At 42.5% G+C, this 20,149-nt stretch overlaps 1 protein-coding gene across 1 annotated transcript in view; it reads left to right on the top strand.

Annotated features, from left to right (window-relative positions):
• The window catches only part of diaph2 (diaphanous-related formin 2), a 717,635-nt gene that overhangs the window by 592,236 nt on the left and 105,250 nt on the right, over positions 1-20,149 (top strand). Inside the window, 1 exon segment of the mRNA XM_023990279.2 lies at positions 3,001-3,165. Within this exon segment, the coding sequence (XP_023846047.1) occupies positions 3,001-3,165 (165 nt within the window).

Raw genomic sequence — 20,149 nt, 5'->3', positions numbered from 1 at the left:
GAGAACCAGAGGAGATGACAAACAGGTGAGAGCCAGAGGAGACTGACAAACATTCAGAGAGTCAGAGGAGTCTGACAAACAGGCAAAGAGACAGAGGAGATGACAAACAGGCAAAGAGCCAGAGGAGATGACAAACAGGCAGAGAGCCAGAGGAGACTAACAAACAGGTGAGAGCCAGAGGAGACTAACAAACAGGCAGAGAGCCAAAGGAGACTGAAAAACAGGCAGAGAGCCAGAGGAGTCTGACAAACAGGCAGAGAGCCAGAGGAGACTGACAAACAGGCAGAGAGCCAGAGGAGACTGACACACAGGCAGAGAGCCAGAGGAGATGACAAACAGGCAAGGAACCAGAGGAGACTGACAAACAGGCAGAGAGCCAGAGGAGATGACAAACAGGCAGAGAACCAGAGGAGACTGACAAACAGGCAGAGAGAGAGAGACTGTATCAGAACACGAGGAGACTGCCAGAGAGAGACTGTATCAGAAATTGAGAGATGCAGTTTGAGAATGCTGCATACTGGTACTGCTGTAGGACAGTCTGTTGTCAGATACTGTCAATATGACATGGCTTTAATGTGGAAATAACAAGAGCTGAAGCCCATTGAGCCTCACATCAGTCCCCAGCGGGAGACCGACAGACAAAGGGACAGAGAGACAGCTGGGCAGACAGACAGACAGCATCCCTTCACTGCTCTGATGCAGCTCCCCTGGTTTACCGAGGCCCTTGTTATTCATGCTAAACAGCAAACGGCACAGAATGCATGCTCCACCGCAGCACAGCCAAGTAAGCAGCACAAGCACAGCTACCTGAGCTTAGACTTACCTCCTTGCATCATCTATTCACCACTTCTCATCCCCATAGTCCATTGACGACTCCTCTCCATCACACACTGTTCTCTATTCTCATTCTTTTATCAAAATATATAGTAATAATTTTATAATAATAGTATTGTCCTGTATTTTGTAACCAAGCTTGCGTAACCTGGATTGTATAAGCAATATTAGGTTCAATATTAAGCTTGAATCATATGACAAAGTGAGTGGGAGTGTTGGTGTGAAACACTCAAACCTGCCATCATTTGTGGATTTGATGGAATATTTGGGCTCATTATCGAGTGACACTAAAAGTACTGCTGACAGCTGGTTAATGGGAGTGAAATATTCACAAACATTGGTTAAGCAGGACCATAGTGTGGTTGAACAGGACCTTATTGTTGTTAAGATGGACTGTAGTGTGGTTTAGAAGGACTTTAATATGGGCGAGAGGTAGAACCACTGTATAACTTTGTGGAAAGTTGGTGTCTTTGAGAGATTGGATGTGTGGAAACAAGGTTTGATGTAAACACCCTTCCATCCAAGTCCTTAGGTCTTTAAAGGGAGCTGATGGGAGAGGAAGAAAGAGAGAGAGAAAAATATGGATAAAAAGAAAGAGAGGAACACAGAGAGAGAGACAAAAATGGTGAGTGACAGACAGAGAGAGAGAAAGGGAGAGTAAGCGAGATAGACAGTGTGACAGAAAGAGAGAAGGGGGATGAAGAGAGATATAAAGACATCTATCAGCTAGATAAATCTAGCATCACCAGGCCTGTGTGGGCTGTAGTGCTGGTCACTGCCAGTGCTGCTGTTGAGGTCTGGTAAACACTGACCCGCTGAGAGCTAATCCAGCTTGTCTGGCCTCCTGCCGGCCCTGCTTTCATCCTCGCTCAGCTGGACCCAACGTCGGCCAGGACACAGATGTAGCAAGGCCCCAGATCGGTCATCACACCCCCAAAAGAACCCCTGATAGACCACATACCCACCAGCCCATCCATAGATCCACAGCCCAGCCCACAGGCCTATAGACAGCCTTGGACAGCTTTAGACAGCCATGGACAGATGCAGAAATGCATAGATCGGAAGATACAGGTAGATAGATGAACGTGATGTACGTGATTGATAGAACAGTGGGGGTGTTTGATGCTGTGTTGTCCAATTAGCCTCAGTGTGATTGTGTGTTGTTGACAGTGACCTGAACATTGAGGCTGAGGCGAGTTGGGTTGAAAACCACCGTGGTGTGTGTCCTGTCACACTGCTTTGTGTATCTGCTTGAATGTGTGTGGCTTTCCATGCTTGCTGTGAGTTGTTTTACACAGTGTGTTCAATAGAGGTGTGCTTTTCACCTCATCACACACACTGTCACACTGTGTGTGGGTCCGTCTGTGTTTGTGGCAGAACAACCAGAGTCTATGACCAGTGTCTGGGCTCCATGTGGTCCTCTGGGATAATACTGCATGGACAGCAGCTGTCAATACCCATTCACCCAGTAGAAAGTGCTTTATCTGCTCAGTAAATTACATAGTGCGGCGTGGGCCGCGGTTCAAGACAAACCGACCCCGCTCTTGTTGGGAGAAACAATAGAACAATGACTGCAATCAGCTATTCCAACAGCCATCTGTGTCGCAGCCGACTACAAAATACATTTCCATTACTCCCGGGCTGTGCGCTATTAGCCCACTGTGCCAATGACTCCAAAGTGAGTTGGAGAGGTTATTGAAACACACACATTAGTTTCTCCGACCTCTCCCTGTCTGAAAAGCGATGGCTTTTTTCCAGCATTTTTGGTTTGCGTTCTCAGTGTGGGTGGGTGTGTTTACAAACAAGTGAATGAAAGGAGGTGATGGTTTGATAACTAGCTCAATGATGACTGTCTATTGTTGTGTAACATCACACAGCATGGTGACAAAGTGTTACAGTATGTGTTGTCGCACCAGTACCAGACCTGGGTTCAAATACTTGAAAAATATTTTCAAATACTTTTGAAATTTCGAGTCTCGTTTGCCTGGAGTGCCAGATGGGTGCGGTTTACAGTTGTGGGACTTTTTTATTGGTTTATTGAGCAAGGCAAGCTCAAACAGACACAGATAAACAATTTTAATCTATTTTTAGGGTATTTGAAACCCAGGTCTGACCAGTACCATTGATCAAACAAAATGTTATTTCCTTGACTATACCTTCCCTCACGGCTTCTCAAAACATTCACGGGAGCAATATGAGAAGCTGTCCACCATGCACAAGAACATGCAGAAGCTATACGAGAGCCTGGGCACCTACTACGCCTTCGACCCCCACGTCCTCTGCGTCGAGGACTTCTTCGGTGACCTGGCCTCCTTCCGTACCCTCTTCGTGGTGAGTACAGCAAATATAGAGTACACAAGGCTTTCCCAAACTTTTTTGGCCTGCGACCCCATTTTGATATCAAAACATTTTTGCAACCCCAACGTATACAAAAAGTGATGTTCACTTTTTAAAATTGGGGTAATGACAGTCTATTACAAATCAGTCTGACAGTACTTTTGTACCATCAGGAGAAGGTATTGGGAAGTTCATCAGGCTATAATTTTGTATGATCGTCTTTCCGAAAGTCTGATTTAGTGCCTGGTCTTGTCCACTCTGTTCTAATGAATCCTGCGTGGTTTGTGGACATTGTAGAAGGAAACAGAAGACACATACATGTTCCTGAGAGTCTTATATTTCAGTGATGGGGTCATAATATTTTGTAGCTTAATCCATTTGAAAGATAGCTTCTTCAAATGTGTCTCTATCTTACCTGATTGGTCATGAAACACACACACACACACACTTGGAACCAGGGCTCTAAAGTGTGACCAAATATTTTGCTATGTGACCTGTTTTTTTATCTTGGGAGCACCGTGCGACAAAAGAAATCACCCAGATAATAATTGTTGTAATGATTAGTCTTCACTGTACAATTGTTCCAAAGAGCCCTAGACAAAATAGTCTCAGCCTAGAAAACGTCTTATTCATGTCATTATTGGAGGGTCAGCACAGTGCACAAACAAGGCGGAGAGGAGTTGGCAGCCCACGATGGGACCACTGGGCACCGGGGCTATGGTGCACGCATTTTGCACCTCTCAAAATGCAGTCCTACTGCTAATACATTTAACAAAGCACGCTAGTTTGGCTAGATAGATAGCTACTGATGCAGTTATATGCAGAATAGCTAGATGCAGTTATGTCGATTACAGAAACTGTATAAAGCTGGTGGACATGGAAATGCGCCATTCTCCTGATTGAAGGTCCGGGCGCCGCTTGTAATAGACTTGCACGCCCTTCGTCTCTGACTTTTCAGCTACACAGCCAACTTTCAACTACTACGACGGTCATTTCAATAAATCAATAACTAGCAATCAGTAGTTCAAAAGGAGGTAGCTAACCTTTGGCTGGCTGTCATGTTCTAGTAAATTAGTTTATGATACATTTTTCAACAGTGATTATTACCCAACAAAGTAGGTAGGTTATAGCCACCAATTTAGCTCCCAACAGTGCATGCATCCATTGCATGATCAATGTTGTAAATGTGAAGCGCAAGCCATTGATCATTTAGGCCTATGTGGATGCTCAATAAATATTTGGGTTTTTATTTCTTGTATCGGATACCTATATGAATAGGCAGGTCCATCTTAATTCTGATATTAGGCAATGGGCGATCGATTTCATCAAAAATATTCATCCTTTCCCCGGTTATTTCTATGGCCTCTGCTATAGTAATATGCTGGCTCCCCTACTTAACATCAAAGTCCATTGTTTCCAATGGCGTGTATTCATGGGGGCCTCTGCTATAGTAATATGCTGGTTCCTCTACTAACGTCAAAGTCCATTGTTTCCAATGGTCGTGTATCATGGGGGCCTCTGCTATAGTAATATGCTGTCCCCTACTAACATCAAGTCCATTGTTTTCAATGGCGTGTATTCATGGGGGCCTCTGCTATAGTAATATGCTGGTTCCTCTACTGACGTCAAAGTCCATTGTTTCCAATGGCGTGTATTCATGGGGCCTCTGCTATAGTAATATGCTGGTTCCCTACTAACGTCAAAGTCCATTGTTTCCAATGGCGTGTATTCATGGGGGCCTCTGCTATAGTAATATGCTGGTTCCTCTACTAACGTCAAAGTCCATTGTTTCCAATGGCGTGTATTCATGGAGGCCAAGGGAAGCTAGGCTTCCCCAAAAAATGTACCATGAAAAAAAAAAGAAATCATTTATCTTTTGTCTTTGTGTTTCATCATTTTCCTTAAATTCGCGACAGGCTGAATGTATCTCACAAGAGAAAGCATCTGACCAAGCGAAACAGCGCCCTGCACAGTGTCTCTGTATGTGTAGGCATTCTATCTGATGTTGTCTGGTCCAAAAGATTATGACATTGTTGCTACCCGTAGCATTGAATGCAAGGAAAGCCAGCGAGTATTTGGCCTCCCTTGATTGAAAAAATGATAAATTAATAGCCAATCAGCGTTGAGCTAAACTGAGTGAGCTCAAATCTAAATGGTCCTGGCGCACCCAAAAAAAGTGTATGACAGTTTCGATTTGTTGTCACTCCCATCAAATCGCATCGAGAGCATACGCCATTGACAGAAACAACTTGAATTGTTGCACCTCGTTGTTGTTCTCCAGTGGCTAGCTAGCTTTGCGACTTGCGGAAACTCTCTGTGGTTCTAAATCAATTGTTGTTTAGTGATTCAAAAATGTAGGTCATGTAACCAATGTCCCCTATAATTTTTTTACGGCACTGAGCAAATTTCAGGTCTGCTGAGCGAAAACTAGAACATTTTGAAAATTCTGTGCAACTTCCAGCAGCAGCAAAGTAGGCAACTGTGTCTATTTGATCAGAATGTAGGCCTAACAGAGTGTCTAACATTGAAAAAAATATGGAGAAAATGCATTCCATAACATTTAACATGGAAATAGCTATTCTATCGTTCTGCCTACGGTAGCAACCAATGTGTGGTGTTCAATGTACTGTAGGCCTACATTCCATGATATAGAAAAAAAAACATGCAGGGCTTGACAATAACCTGTTTATCCACTTGTCCTTCAGACAAGAAGGTGACTGAAAATGTTGTTGTGTTGTTTGATGCAAGCAACCACTTTACAAAATACAATGTATTATTTTTCTGACTACTTAGCTTATTCAAGCCTGTCTCAAAATACAACACTGCCCCTTTAAGACAAAAAAAAGCTCTTTACCTGACTCGCTTTTCAAAGAAAATGTACATGTTTTGTACTCTTGTGGGAAAAAATCACTCCCCTATTCCTAACAACAAATTATCTATAACTGGGCTAAAAAATCACTAACTAGCAAAGGATATGAACAAAATGTGCACAGGTAGCTACATGCAGCTCTCGCTTTGATCTCAAAACAAGGCCATCTACTCACGACTGTAACACAGTCCAGTTCAAAGTAAATCCATATATGGCAATGGCCTTTTTGCATATACAGTGCATTCGGAAAGTATTCAGACCGCTCAACTTTTTCAACATTTTGTTACGTTACAGCCTTATTCTAAAATAGATTTTTTGCAAATGTATAAAAATACAAACTGAAATATCACTTTTACATAAGTATTCAGACCCGGTTGAAGCACCTTTGGCAGTGTTTTGAGTCTTCTTGGGTATGACACTACAAACTTGGCACATCTGTATTTGGGGAGTTTCTCCCATTCTTCTCCGCAGATCCTTTCAAGCTCTGTCAGGTTGGATGGGGACCGTCGCTTCACAGCTACTTTCAGGTCTCTCCAGAGATGTTTGATTGAGTTCAAGTCTGGGCTCTGGCTGGGCCACTCAAGGACATTCAGAGACTTGTCCCGAAGCCACTCCTGCATTGTCTTGGCTGTGTGCTTAGGGTCGGTGTCCTGTTGGAAGGTGAACCTTCGCCTCAGTCTGAGGTCCTGAGCCCTCTGGAGCAGGATTTCATCAAGGATCTCTCTGTACTTTGCTTCATTCATCTTTCCCTCAATCCTGACTAGTCTCCCAGTACCTGTCGCTGAAAAACATATCCGCAGCATGATGCTGCCACCACCATGCTTCACCGTAGGGATGGTGCCAGGTTCCCTCCAGACGTGACGTTTGGCATTCAGGCCAAGGAGTTCAATCTTGGTTTCATCAGACCAGATAATCTTGTTTATTATGGTCTGAGAGTCCGTAGGTGCCTTTTGGCAAACTCCAAGCGGGCAGTTATGTGCCTTTTACTGAGGAGTGGCTTTCGTCTGGCCACTCTACCATAAAGGCCTGATTGGTGGAGTGCTGCAGAGATGGTTTTCCTTCTGGAAGGTTTGCCCATCTCCACAGAGGAACTCTGGAGCTCTGTCAGAGTGACCATCGGGTTCTTAGTCACCTCCCTGACCAAGGCCCTTCTCACCCGATTGCTCAGTTTGACTGGGCGGCCAGCTCTAGGAAGAGTCTTGGTGGTTCCAAACATCTTCCATTTAAGAAGGATGTAGGCCACTGTGTTTTTGGGGACTTTCAATGCCGCAGATATTTTTTGGGACCCTTCCCCAGATCTGGGCCTCAGCACAATCCTTTCTCTGAGCTATACGGACAATTCCTTCGACCTCATGGCTTGTTTTTTGCTCTGACATGCACTGTCCACTGTGGGACCTTATATAGACAGGTGTGTACCATTCCAAATCATGTCCAATCAATTGATTTTACCACAGGTGGACAACAATCAAGTTGTAGAAACATCTCAAGGATGATCAATTGAAACAGGATGCACCTGAGCTCAATTTCGAGTCTCATAGTAAAGGGTTAGAATGCTTATGTAAATAAGGTATTTCTGTTTAGTTTTTTTAACCTGTTTTCGCTTTAACATTGAGGTATTGTGTGCAGATTGATGGGGAATTTGTTCTATTTAATTATTTTTTAGAATAAGGCTATAACGTAACAAAATGTGGAAAAAGTCAAGCGGGCCTGAATACTTTCCCGAATGCACTGTAGGTCTACTGCAGGTCTGATTGCTAATGCCGAACCAGTCTGTGTAGAGTACGGGCTTATGAAAGGGTTGAATACAAAGTGTTGACAGTGAAACATTAAACATGAACTCAGTCATAAAAACAGCAGCTCTTTGCTGTATTCGTTGACAGTCTCTCTCTAGTCAAGGTTTTAAACGTTTTGAAATCTCACAGTATCAACTTTGATGTAGCTTTCTTTTATGCCTGTTACGTTATTGCAAACACGTTAATCTGAGCCATTCGATTGGCCAGCGGTAGACCTATAGTGCACTTGATTTGTCCTCCGGGCCCGCCGGGAAGGCAGAGTTTGACCATTCAGATACATGAAATGGTTCAAAAGGCAACAGTTTGAATCGGGTGCACCTACCTCCAACAGCCCGAGATGAATAAAAAAAAAGTAGGAACATAATGCTTTATCGTTGGGTTTTTACAAAAGTGTTTGGCGATCAACTAGGAATGCCTTGGAGATCGACCAGTCGATTGCAATCGACCGGTTGGTGACCACTATTCTAGTGAAGTTCAATATCGTGTTTCTCTCTGTGGCCTGATATTTCTCCTGTATGGCAGTCCCAGGAGAGTTGCGCGGCAGTTGCATGTAACTATTTGTTACATGCCGTATGCTTTGTAGACTTCACCGAACAGAAGTTGCTTTTCCGGTTTTGTGATGAAACAAAGGTGTGGTTGAATTCATTCTTCCACTGTGTCTTCTTATTGTCTCGGCCTTAGGGTATATATCACAGTCGCAAGGCATATGAATGAACAGGATTTATAGAGAAAACAGCACAATTATCACAACACATGTATGCCTTGTTTTTTGGGCTTCCCCAGTGATTTTAACCACGCACCGCTACTGGTTGTTTCAGAACACTAAACGGACAGAACATTCAAAAGTACTAATGTAATGTTTCAATGCATTGCATCTCAGTAGGTCAGTAGTGCTTGTACACAATGTACAAACCTGATATTCCACCAATGACTTTGTAATTTCAATKACAGGTTTTTGTATCAACATTTCAGGTTCTCATAATAAACATGTCATTACAGGATTGCATATTAGTTTCCATGGCACAACATGTGCTTCAAAAGTAGCTAGAATTCATATAGGCCCAATATGGGCTGTATCTCAATCAATTTAGAAATAATACTATTTTCTGATGTTCCTACATTTTGTTGTGCTCCTAACTTTAAGTTGGGAGCACCAGTGTTACCAATGAAAATGTTTAATTTACAGCTCTGCTGTTGAGTCACCTTTATGTGATGCTGAGGTACGTTAGTGCCCATTGACTTCAGTAAGACATAGTCCTACTTTACTATAACTCAACATTGACTTTAGTAAGACATAGTCCTACTTTACTATAACTCAACATTGACTTTAGTAAGACATAGTCCTACTGTACTTTAACTCAACATTGACTTTAGTAAGACATAGTCCCTACCTGTAACTTTAAACTCAAACATTGACTTCAGTAAGACATAGTCCTACTGTACTTTTAAACTCAACATTGACTTTAGTAAGACATAGTCCTACTGTACTTTAACTCAACATTGACCTTTAGTAAGACATAGTCCTACTGTATTTAAACTCAACATTGACTTCAGTAAGACAAGTCCTACTGTACTTTTAACTCAACATTGACTTTAGTAAGACATAGTCCTACTGTATTTTACTCACATTGACTTTAGTAAGACGTACGTCCTACTGTAATTTTAACTCAACATTGACTTAGTAAGGAATATGTCCTTACTGTACTTTAACTCAACATTGACTTTATAAGAAATAGTCCTACTGTATTTTTAACTCACATGACTAGTAGCATAGTCTTACTGTAACTTTAACTCACACATTGACTTTAGTAGACCATAGTCTACTGTATTTAACTCAACTTGACTTTAGTAAGACATTAGTCCTACTGTTACTAACTCAACATTGACTTAGTAGACATATGTCCTACTGTACTTTAGACTCAACACTTGACTTCAGTAAGACATAGTCCCTACTGTTATCTTTAAACTCAAACATTGACTTTAGTAAGAACATAGTCCTACTGTATTTTAAACTCAACATTGACTTTAGTAAGTTGTAGTCCTACTGTACTTTAACTCAACATTGACTTAGTAAGACATAGTCCTACTGTACTTTTAACTCAAATTGACTTCAGTAAGACATAGTCTCTGTACTTTAAACCATATCATTGCTTTAGTAGACATAGTCTTACTGTACTTTAACTCAACATTGACTTTAGTAAGACATAGTCCTACTGTATTTAACTCAACATTGACTTTAGTAAGACATAGTCCTACTGTTATTTTAACTAACATTGACTTCAGTAAGACATAGTCTACTTTTTAACTCAAACATTGACTTTAGTAAGACATAGTCCTACTGTATTTTAACTCAACATTGACTTTAGTAAGACTTAGTCCTACTGTACTTTAACTCAACATTGACTTTAGTAAGACATGAGTCCTACTGTACTTTTAACTCAACATTGACTTTAGTAAAGACATAGTCCTACTGTATCTTTAACCTCAACATTGACTGTCAGTAAGAATAGTCCCTTACTGTACTTAACTCAACATTGACTTTAGTAAGACATAGTCCTACTGTATTTTAACTCAACATTGACTTAGTAAGACATAGTCCTACTGTAACTTTTAACTCACATTGACTTAGTAAGACATAGTCCTACTGTACTTTAACTCAACATTGACTTTCAGTAAGACATAGTCCTACTGTATTTTAACTCAACATTGACTTTAGAAGTTGTAAGTCCTACTGTACTTTAACTCAACTTGACTTCAGTAAAGGACATAGTCCTACTGTATTTTAACTCAACATTGACTTTAGTAAGACATAGTCCTACTGTATTTTAACTCAACATTGACTTTAGTAGCATAACATGAAGCACATGTTAAGTCTCTCTGTTCCTTGAGAGAGAGCACATGAAGCACATGTTAAGTCTCTCTATTCCTTGAGAGAGAGCACAGGTAAATGCTGCACTAAAGAAATATGTAAAAAAAATACCAACAGCAGTGGAGGAAAGCTTCACTCAATCCTTTCATACTTCTATCTCATGCCATTAAATTGTTGGCTCATGCATTTGACTATCTCAGAACTAAGAAAGTTGGTCCCGTTTTAAGACTAGGTGGTGAATTAACTTATTTAATCCAGAGTTGACAAATACATTTGCCTGACAGACCTGGGAGCCTGATGACACAGGGGCGGGCTTATAGGACAGATTAAAGCATACATAAACTGTAGGTGCTTCCCAAATGAAACCCTATGCCTTTCATAGTGCACTACTTTTGACCATGGCACCATTTGGTACGCAGCCTGTGCCTGAATGTATAATGTATCATGGAAGCGTGTAAGTTCCATACTGATAAAAGAGACTTTGGAAGCTTCTTATCCCCTTTAAATGGACACGGAAAGAAAAGACAGTACCTCCGCCTTCGGTGCTTCAAAGAGTCAAGCAGGTCTTAAGCAGGTAGAGGGGTGGGGTAAGTCTGTTGAGGTCTGGGCTTATTGAAACTCTGAAGAGCTTGGAGCCGTGGAGGCTGGCTCTTCCTATTCTAAACATTATTTCTGCATAAGTGTAATAGATGTATTACCTCCCACTGTTTTCAAGGAGCTAGTTAGTAGTATCCGGGTTTCTCTGAATACAATGACTAAGAATTATATCGTGGCAATAGGGTTTTACCACCTTGATAATATAAATATACTATATATACAAAAGTATKTGGACACCCCTTCAAATGAGTAGATTCGGCTATTTCAGCCACATCCGTTGCTGACAGGTGTATAACATCGAGCACACAGCCATGCAATCTCCATAGCCCAACATTGGTAGTAGAATGGCCTTATTGAAAAGCTCAGTGACTTTCAACGTGGCACCGTCATAGGATGCAACTTTTCCAACAAGTCAGTTTGTCAAATGTCTGTCCTGCTAGAGTTGCTCTGATCAACTGTAAGTGCTGTTATTGTGAAGTGGAAACGTCTAGGTGCAACAACGGCTCAGCCGCGAAGTGGTAGGACACAGAATGGGACCGCCGAGTGCTGAAGCGTGTAGAGCGTAAAATATTGTCTGTCCTCAGATGCAACACTGTCGAGTTCCAAACTGCCTCTGGAAGCAACATCAGCACAAGAATTGTTCATCGGGAGTTTTATGAAATGGGTTTCCATGGCCGAGAAGTCGCACACTAGCCTCAGATCACCATGCACAATGCCAGGCGTTGGCTGGAGTGGTGTAAAGCTCACCGCCATTGGACTCTGGAGCAGTGGAAACATGTTCTCTGGAGTGATGAACCACGCCTTACCATCTGGCAGTCTGACGGACGAATCTGGGTTTGGAGGATATCAGGTGAAGGCTACCTGCCCGAATGCATAGTGCCAAGTTTGGTGGAGGAGGAATAATGGTCTGGGGCTGTTTTTCATGGTTTGGGCTAGGCCCCTTAGTTACAGTTTGAAGGCCCTTTCCTGTTTCAACATGACAATGCCCCCGTGCACAAAGCCAGGTACGTACAGAAAATGGTTTGTCGAGATCGGTGAGGAAGAACTTGACTGGCCTSTACAGAGCCCTGAACTCAACCCCATCCAAAACCTTTGGGATGAATTGGAACTCTGATTGCGAGCCAGTCTTAATCACCTAACATCAGTGCGACCTCACTAATGCTCTTGTGGCTGAATGGAAGCAAGTCCCCTCAGCAATGTTCCAGTATCTAATGGAAAGACTTCCCAGAAGAGTGGAGGCTGTTATAGCAGCAAAGGGGGACCAATTCCATATTAATGCCCATGATTTTGGAATGAGATGTTCGACGAGCAGGTGTCCACATAYTTTTGGCAACGTAGTGTATATATGTTTCTTTGGAAATGAACAATACTTTCTGTTCTCAGAAATGGTTGTTCCAGGAAAGGTATTCAAAGTAATGTACAGTAGGACCACATTGAGACAAACTACTTATAACGACCCAGTTATAAACTAAATCATGTGTATGACTACATTTCCTGGGACAATCTTTTTTTGAGAACACTCAAAAATCATGTATTGTTAATTTCCGAAGAACACAGAAACTGCTTGCTTTGGATATATTTAGATTATCAAGGGAGTAAAACTAAACCATGATCAGTTGACATCAGTATATAAACACAAAACCTCAAGGAAAGTATCCAGGAAAGTAGTACAGAGTAAATGATACAACAGTAACATCTTTCCAGTTTATTCAAAAACACAGATATGACATTTATTGGAATGAATGTGAGGTGAGTCTAAAATAAAATGTCAGAAAACACATTCATCATAAAAATTAAAAGCCCAGAATGCTCAAGAGGGATATTTGTGGACCAAGACAAACTCAAACGGTGATGAACAAAGCAGAGACCCTACCTCCCGGGAAGAAGTCTCTTAAACATTTATTTAACTATTTTCTCCCTCCATCTCTCCCTCTCCTCCCGGTGCCCCCAAAAATGTAATGTGTCAGGATGATGACACGATGTCCAGAAGATACGCTCAAAGTCTTCCAAACCTATTAGTGTGAATGGCAAGGTCTTCTTGTCTGAGTATCTTCTCTCTCTGTTCTCTCTCCTCTCTCTCTCCCCACCCCTCCCTCCCTCCTTCCCATATGTATAACTAACTTTCATTCTCGTGATCAAAGAGTACCAGCGTTCGACACGGCGCTCCCCCAAGGAGTTGCTGTTGCGCAGCCTCTAAAAAGGAGACGTCCGCTAATAAATTAATTATTCTCTCAAGCAAATAGCTCTTTATGAATAAGTTATTACTGATTTAGACTTCAATGCCAAGGAGTAGGAGAGGTCTGGGGAAGTGGGGGGTTGAGTTGAGGGTTGGGATAGAGAGTGAGGGTGTTGTTAGTGTATAAAATAAACAATCGTCTTTCTTGCCGGGAGACCCATTTAACAGATGCTTCAATGCTTCTAACTTTCAGGAATGTTTGGTGATCGATGCATTCATTCTGGTTGTTGTTTGTTTTTCTACCTGTAAAACTGAAAGAATGTAGACGTTTCCTCCGCAACTATAGATGCTAGCTAACAGCCCTTACCCTTTGCACCATGTTAAGCTTGGCTAGCCAGTAGCAGCCTAGCGGGATATTGTGAATCTGTCTTGGGAAGGGTATTTATCCTTTGGCTACGCTAACGGTATGTTCCTTGCATCACCCATCACTTACCTTACAGCCACTGAGGGTATATATCATTATGAACCAGCCAGAGTGATACAGCAAATGGATATTGTGACTGGTCGGCAGTTGGGGTCATTAAAGAAATTCATATTCACGACGGAGACCTTATTTAACTTTCCAATTGATTTTACTCTAACACCCATTCAACATGCACAGTAAATGTATGGTTCTTTACAGTTCATCATATGGGCTTTGAGTAATTTGAGGCTAAACATTTATTCGCCGGCATCACGGAGTGTTGTTTGGCCTATGTAATGCATTCATTACACACAGGGCCATCCCAGACGATAAAGAACTCAATTGGAATACTACTTTCCTCTAAATTGCTTTGACTAAAAATCCTCTGCTTAATTCAACGCCGACCGACATGAGGCATTTGAGTAAACGCAATGACTGACAGCCCTCATAGAGCTAACTACAACAGATAAGAGAATCCATTAGCCATTGGTTTTTTCTACTCTTGACGAGGCCAATAAAAATCTTTTTATTTTGGCGCAGGAAGTCCATATATGTGGAAATACCCTGACAATTTTTTTTATTTCAATGCAGCTGCCATATTTGGAGATGGAGTCGGGGGTGAAATGCAGTCAACCAGCTCTGTGTGTGTAATCCTGACTCGGAGCAGAGAGGAGGATCTCTGTATAAACAAGTTAGCAAAGCCTGGGCAGGTGGATGTTGAGCTAACAGTCTTAGTCGTTAATTGACTGAATAAGACCAATAAAGCCAGACTAATGGGTGTGGGGTTGCAAGAAGGAGCATCATCACATAATCTTAGCGATCAAATTATAATGGCCAGAGTGTGTGTGTGCGTGTCGTTGTGTTTGCGTGACGTTGTGTGTGTGTGTATGTTTGCGTGACCGAGTGTGTGTTTCTGTGTGTGTGTGTGTCCGTCTTTTCAGGGCCATTGGCTCGATCTCAAAAGCATGCTCATGCCCTGACACTGACAGTATGAAGAGTCATCGTGATGATAATGGTACTGGTAATATGATGCCTCTCCTCCCACTACACTTTGTCTGTTACTGCTGCTTCCTCCTCGACAGCTGCTACAGTAATCCTCTAACACACACACACACTAGGTTTATCCAATATATATTTGCATAGACACTGGCTCTCAGTGATTAAGTCACTGATATTCACACTGCAGGCATTATTCAACCTAAACTGGTCACAGGATTTCAATTTATTCAGGATAACCCTTCAATAAAGAAAAAATATAGTATTGTGTCTTAAAGACTACCAAGTTAGTGTATTTGTACCTCATAAGTTCCTGACACAATTTCATTAGAAGCTGGCACGTACAGCAACAGATGGCTGATAAACACTTAGGCAGCCCAAGGTTCTGTTGTGCTACAGTGATCATGTTTGTCAAATCTACAACATCTATTTGTTTGTGTTTGTTTGTGTTTGTGTGTGTGTGTTGTTGGGTGTTGTGGTTTGTGTGTGTGTGTGTGTGTGTGTGTGTGTTGTGTGTGTGTGTGTGTGTGTGTGTGTGTGTGTGTGTGTGTGTGTGTGTGTGTGTGTGTGTGTGTGTGTGTGTGTGTGTTGTGTGTGTGTTGTGTGTGAAATCAGTGGTGCAACAGAAAGGAGCAATTAAAACAGCTCTGTTTCAATATCCACACTAGCATATACCACTTGGTTATGAAGCAATGTATTGAACATGCATTCTATTTACGGACAAGCAAAACAGTCTCTGGACTGGGCAAACGCATGTATAGGAGCAGAAGCTGATAGGGGGGAGCAGTAAACAAGTCATGAATTATTGAATTGGATTGAATTGAAGAAGAACTGAAAGGGGAATGTCTTCTGGCCCATGCTCAGTGCAGGGGATGTTCAGAAAATGTCTCTGAAATTCTCCAGCCAGGTGAGGAGGTCAGAGCGCTCGAATTCTACATCTCCACAAACACAGGGCAGAGAACAGAGAGAAGGCCTCAGTATCACTGCAGCCCTTGTCCCTATTGGGTCCTGGTAAAATAAATGTACACACACACCACACACACACCGCGATCCCTCTTGTGCCGGTAGCCAGCAGTGCCTATTACCATTTAGGACCATGGAGAGTGACAAAGTGTCGCTGCACAAAGTCAGCCATTTTGGGGATGGATGAGACCATTCTGGTAACTACGGCTGTAGTAATACAGTAGTCACCCCTAAAAAGGGACTTAGTGGCTATCTACATGAAGCAACTTCTTTATATGCATTTTCTATCAATCAAGTTTATTTTATATAGCCCTTCGTACATCAGCTAATATCTCGAAGTGCTGTACAGACACCCAGCCTAAAACCCCAAACAGCAACAATGCAGGGTGTAGAAGCACGGTGGCTAGGAAAAACTCCCATGGAAAGGCCAAAACCTAGGAAGAAAACCTAGAGAGGAACCAGGCTATGAGGGGTGGCCAGTCCTCTTCTGGCCTGTTGCCGGGTGGAGATTATAACAGAACTATGCCAAGATGTTCAAAATGTTCACAAGTGACAAGCATGGTCAAATAATAATCATGAATAATTTTCAGTTGGCTTTTCATAGCCGATCATTAAGAGTTGAAAACAGCAGGTCTGGGACAGGTGGAGGTTCCATAACCGCAGGCAGAACAGTTGAAACTGGAATAGCAGCAAGGCCAGGTGGACTGGGGACAGCAAGGAGTCATCATGGCCCGGTAGTCCTGACGTATGGTCCTTAGGGCTCAGGTCCTCCGAGAGAGAGAAAGAAAGAGAGAAGGAGAGAATTAGAGAGAGCCAAGATTTTCAAAATGTGCATAAATGACAAGCATGGTCAAGTAATTATCAGGAATAAATGTCAGTTGGCTTTTCATAGCGATCATTAAGAGTTGAAAACAGCAGGTCGTCTGGGACAGGTAGGGGTTCCATAACCGCAGGCAGAACAGTTTGAAACTGGGAATAGCAGCAAGGCCAGGTGGACTGGGCGCAAGGAGTCATCATGCCCGGTTTGCGTGACGTATGGTCCTAGGGCTCAGGTTCTCCGGAGAGAGAGAAAGAAAGAGAGAACGAGAGAAAATTAGAGAGAGCTACTTAAATTCACACAGGACACTGGATAAGACAGGAGAAGTACTCCAGGTATAACCAACTGACCCTAGCCCCCCGACACATAGACTACTGCAGCTTAAATACTGGAGGCTGAGACAGGAGGGGTCAGGAGACACTGTGGCCCCATCCGATGATACCCCCGGACAGGGCCAAACAGGAAGGATATAACCCCACCCACTTTGCCAAAGCACAGCCCCCGCACCACTAGAGGGATATCTTCAACCACCAACTTACAATCCTGAGACAAGGCCGAGTATAGCCCACAAAGATCTCCACCACAGCACAAACCAAGGGGGGGCGCCAACCCAGACAGGAAGATCACGTCAGTAACTCAACCCACTCAAGTGACGCAGCCCTCCTAGGGACAGCATGAAAGAGCACCAGTAAGCCAGTGACTCAGCCCCTGTAATAGGGTTAGAGGCAGAGAATCCCAGTGGAGAGAGGGGAACCGGCCAGGCAGAGACAGCAAGGGCGGTTCGTTGCTCCAGAGCCTTTCCGTTCACCTTCACACTCCTGGGCCAGACTACACTCAATCATATGACCTACTGAAGAGATAAGTCTTCAGTAAAGACTTAGAGGTTGAGACCGAGTCTGCATCTCTCACATGGGTAGGCAGACTATTCCATAAAAATGGAGATCTATAGGAGAAAGCCCTGCCTCCCGCTGTTTGCTTAGAAATTCTAGGGACAATTAGGAGGCCTGCGTCTTGTGACCGTAGCGTACGTATAGGTATGTACGGCAGGACCAACTCGGAAAGATAGGTAGGAGCAAGCCCATGTAACGCTTTATAGGTTAACAGTAAAACCTTGAAATCAGCCCTTGCCTTAACAGGAAGCCAGTGTAGGGAAGCTAGCACTGGAGTAATATGATCAAATTTCTTGGTTCTAGTCAGGATTCTAGCAGCCGTATTTAGCACTAACTGAAGTTTATTTAGTGCTTTATCCGGGTAGCCGGAAAGTAGAGCATTGCAGTAGTCTAACCTAGAAGTAACAAATGCATGGATWAATTTTTCTGCATCATTTTTGATTGATTGATTGATTGATTGATATGCATTTTCTACAGCAAGATGATATCACTTAATGCCTCGTTATCATTATGAGCTAGCTTGCTAATTATCTTTTGGATAGTGAGAATTAAGAATACACAGCAGGTTTATGTGATAGACACTGTAGTTTTTAGTTTTACACTCCCCACTCAGACCACTCCCAGGCAGTCTGAGCAAATTCTTTGCTTAAGCAATTGCTCTCTGTTAAGAAGCTTTTTTTGTTTCTTTTTGACAATTTTAATTGAAAACAATCACAGTAAGGTACTTAATTGATACCTAGAAATGATTTGATATGGAGATAAAAACRGCTGCGATGTTCCAATATTACACGGGGAGTTTTAAGTTAGGGTTTTTTCCTCTCTAACTCTCTCTAAACACAATTACCCTGTCTCTCGCTATCTCTCTCTCTCTCTCTCCCTCTCTCTCCCTCTCTACCTTGCCCTCTCTATCTCTCTCTATCTCCTCCCCTCTCTCTCCATTCAATTAAATTTTCATTTCAATTTAAGGTCTTTATTGGCATGGGAAACATATGTTAACATTGCCAAAGTAAGTGGAGTAGATAATATACAAAAGTGAAATAAACAATAAAAATGAACAGTAAACATTACACTCATCTACAAATGGTTAAAGTACAAAAGGGAAAATAAATAAGCATAAATATGGGTTGTATTTACAATGGTGTTTGTTTTTCACTGGTTGACATTTTCTTGTGACAACAGGTCACAAATCTTGCTGCTGTGATGGCACACAGTGGTATTTCACCCATTAGATATGGGGGTATATCAAAATTGGGTTTGTTTTCTAATTCTTTGTGGGTCTGTGTAATCTGAGGGAAATATGTGTCTAATATGGTCATACATTGGGCAGGTGGTTAGGAAGTGCAGCTCAGTTTCCACCTTATTTTGTGGGCAGTGCGCACATAGCTTGTCTTCTCTTGAGAGCCAGGTCTGCCTACGGCGGCCTTTCTTAATAGCAAGGCTATGCTCACTGAGTCTGTACATAGTCAAAGCTTTCCTTAAGTTTGGGTCAGTCACAGTGGTCAGGTATTCTGCCACTGTGTACTCTCTGTTCAGGGCCAAATATCATTCTAGTTTGCTCTGTTTTTTGTTGTTAATTATTTCCAACATGTCAAGTAATTCTCTTTTTGTTTTCTCATGATTTGGTTGGGTCTAATTGTGTTGCTGTCCTGGGGCTCTGTTGGGTGTGTTTGTGTTTGTGAACAGAGCCCCAGGACCAGCTTGCTTAGGGGACTCTTCTTCAGGTTCATCTCTCTGTAGGTGATGGCTTTGTTATGGAAGGTTTGGGAATCGCTTTCTTTTAGGTGATTGTAGAATTTAACGTCTCTTTTCTGGATTTTGATAATTAGCCGGTATCGGCCTAATTCTGCTCTGCATGCATTATTTGGTGTTCTACGTTATACACGGAGGATATTTTTGGTGTCTGTCACATTTTGTGAGTTCTTGGTTGGTGAGCGGACCCCAGACCTCACAACCATAAAGGCAATGGGTTCTATAACTGATTCAAGTATTTTTAGCCAGATCCTAATTGGTATGTCAAATTTTATGTTCCCTTTCATGGCATAGAATGCCCTTCTTGCCTTGTCTCTCAGATCGTTCACAAAGTTACCTGTGGCGCTGATCTTTAGGCCAAGTTATGTGTCGTTTTTTGTGTGCTCTAGGGCAACGGTGTCTAGATGGAATTTGTATTTGTGGTCGTGGCAACTGGACCTTTTTTGGAACACCATTATTTTGGTCTTACTGAGATTTGCGGTCAGGGCCCAGGTCTGGCAGAATCTGTGCAGAAGATCTAGGTGCTGCTGTAGACCCTCCTTGGTTGGTGACAGAAGCACCAGATCATCAGCAAACAGACATTTGACTTCAGATTCTAGGAGAGTGAGGCCGAGTGCTGCAGACTTTTCTAGTGCCCTCGCCAATTCGTTGATATATATAGGTTGAAGAGGGATTGGCTTAAGCTGCATCCCTGTCTTACCCCACGGCCCTGTGGGAAGAAATGTGTGTTTTTTGCTAACTTTAACCGCGTACTTGTTTTTTGTGTACACGTGTACGTCGTATGTTTTTCCCCCAA

The sequence above is a fragment of the Salvelinus sp. IW2-2015 genome, linkage group LG6.2, assembly GCF_002910315.2.
Source record: "Salvelinus sp. IW2-2015 linkage group LG6.2, ASM291031v2, whole genome shotgun sequence".
NCBI lineage: Eukaryota > Metazoa > Chordata > Actinopteri > Salmoniformes > Salmonidae > Salvelinus > Salvelinus sp. IW2-2015.
Note: the sequence above shows the minus strand (reverse complement) of the source record. Positions and strands in the feature narration are given on the sequence as shown.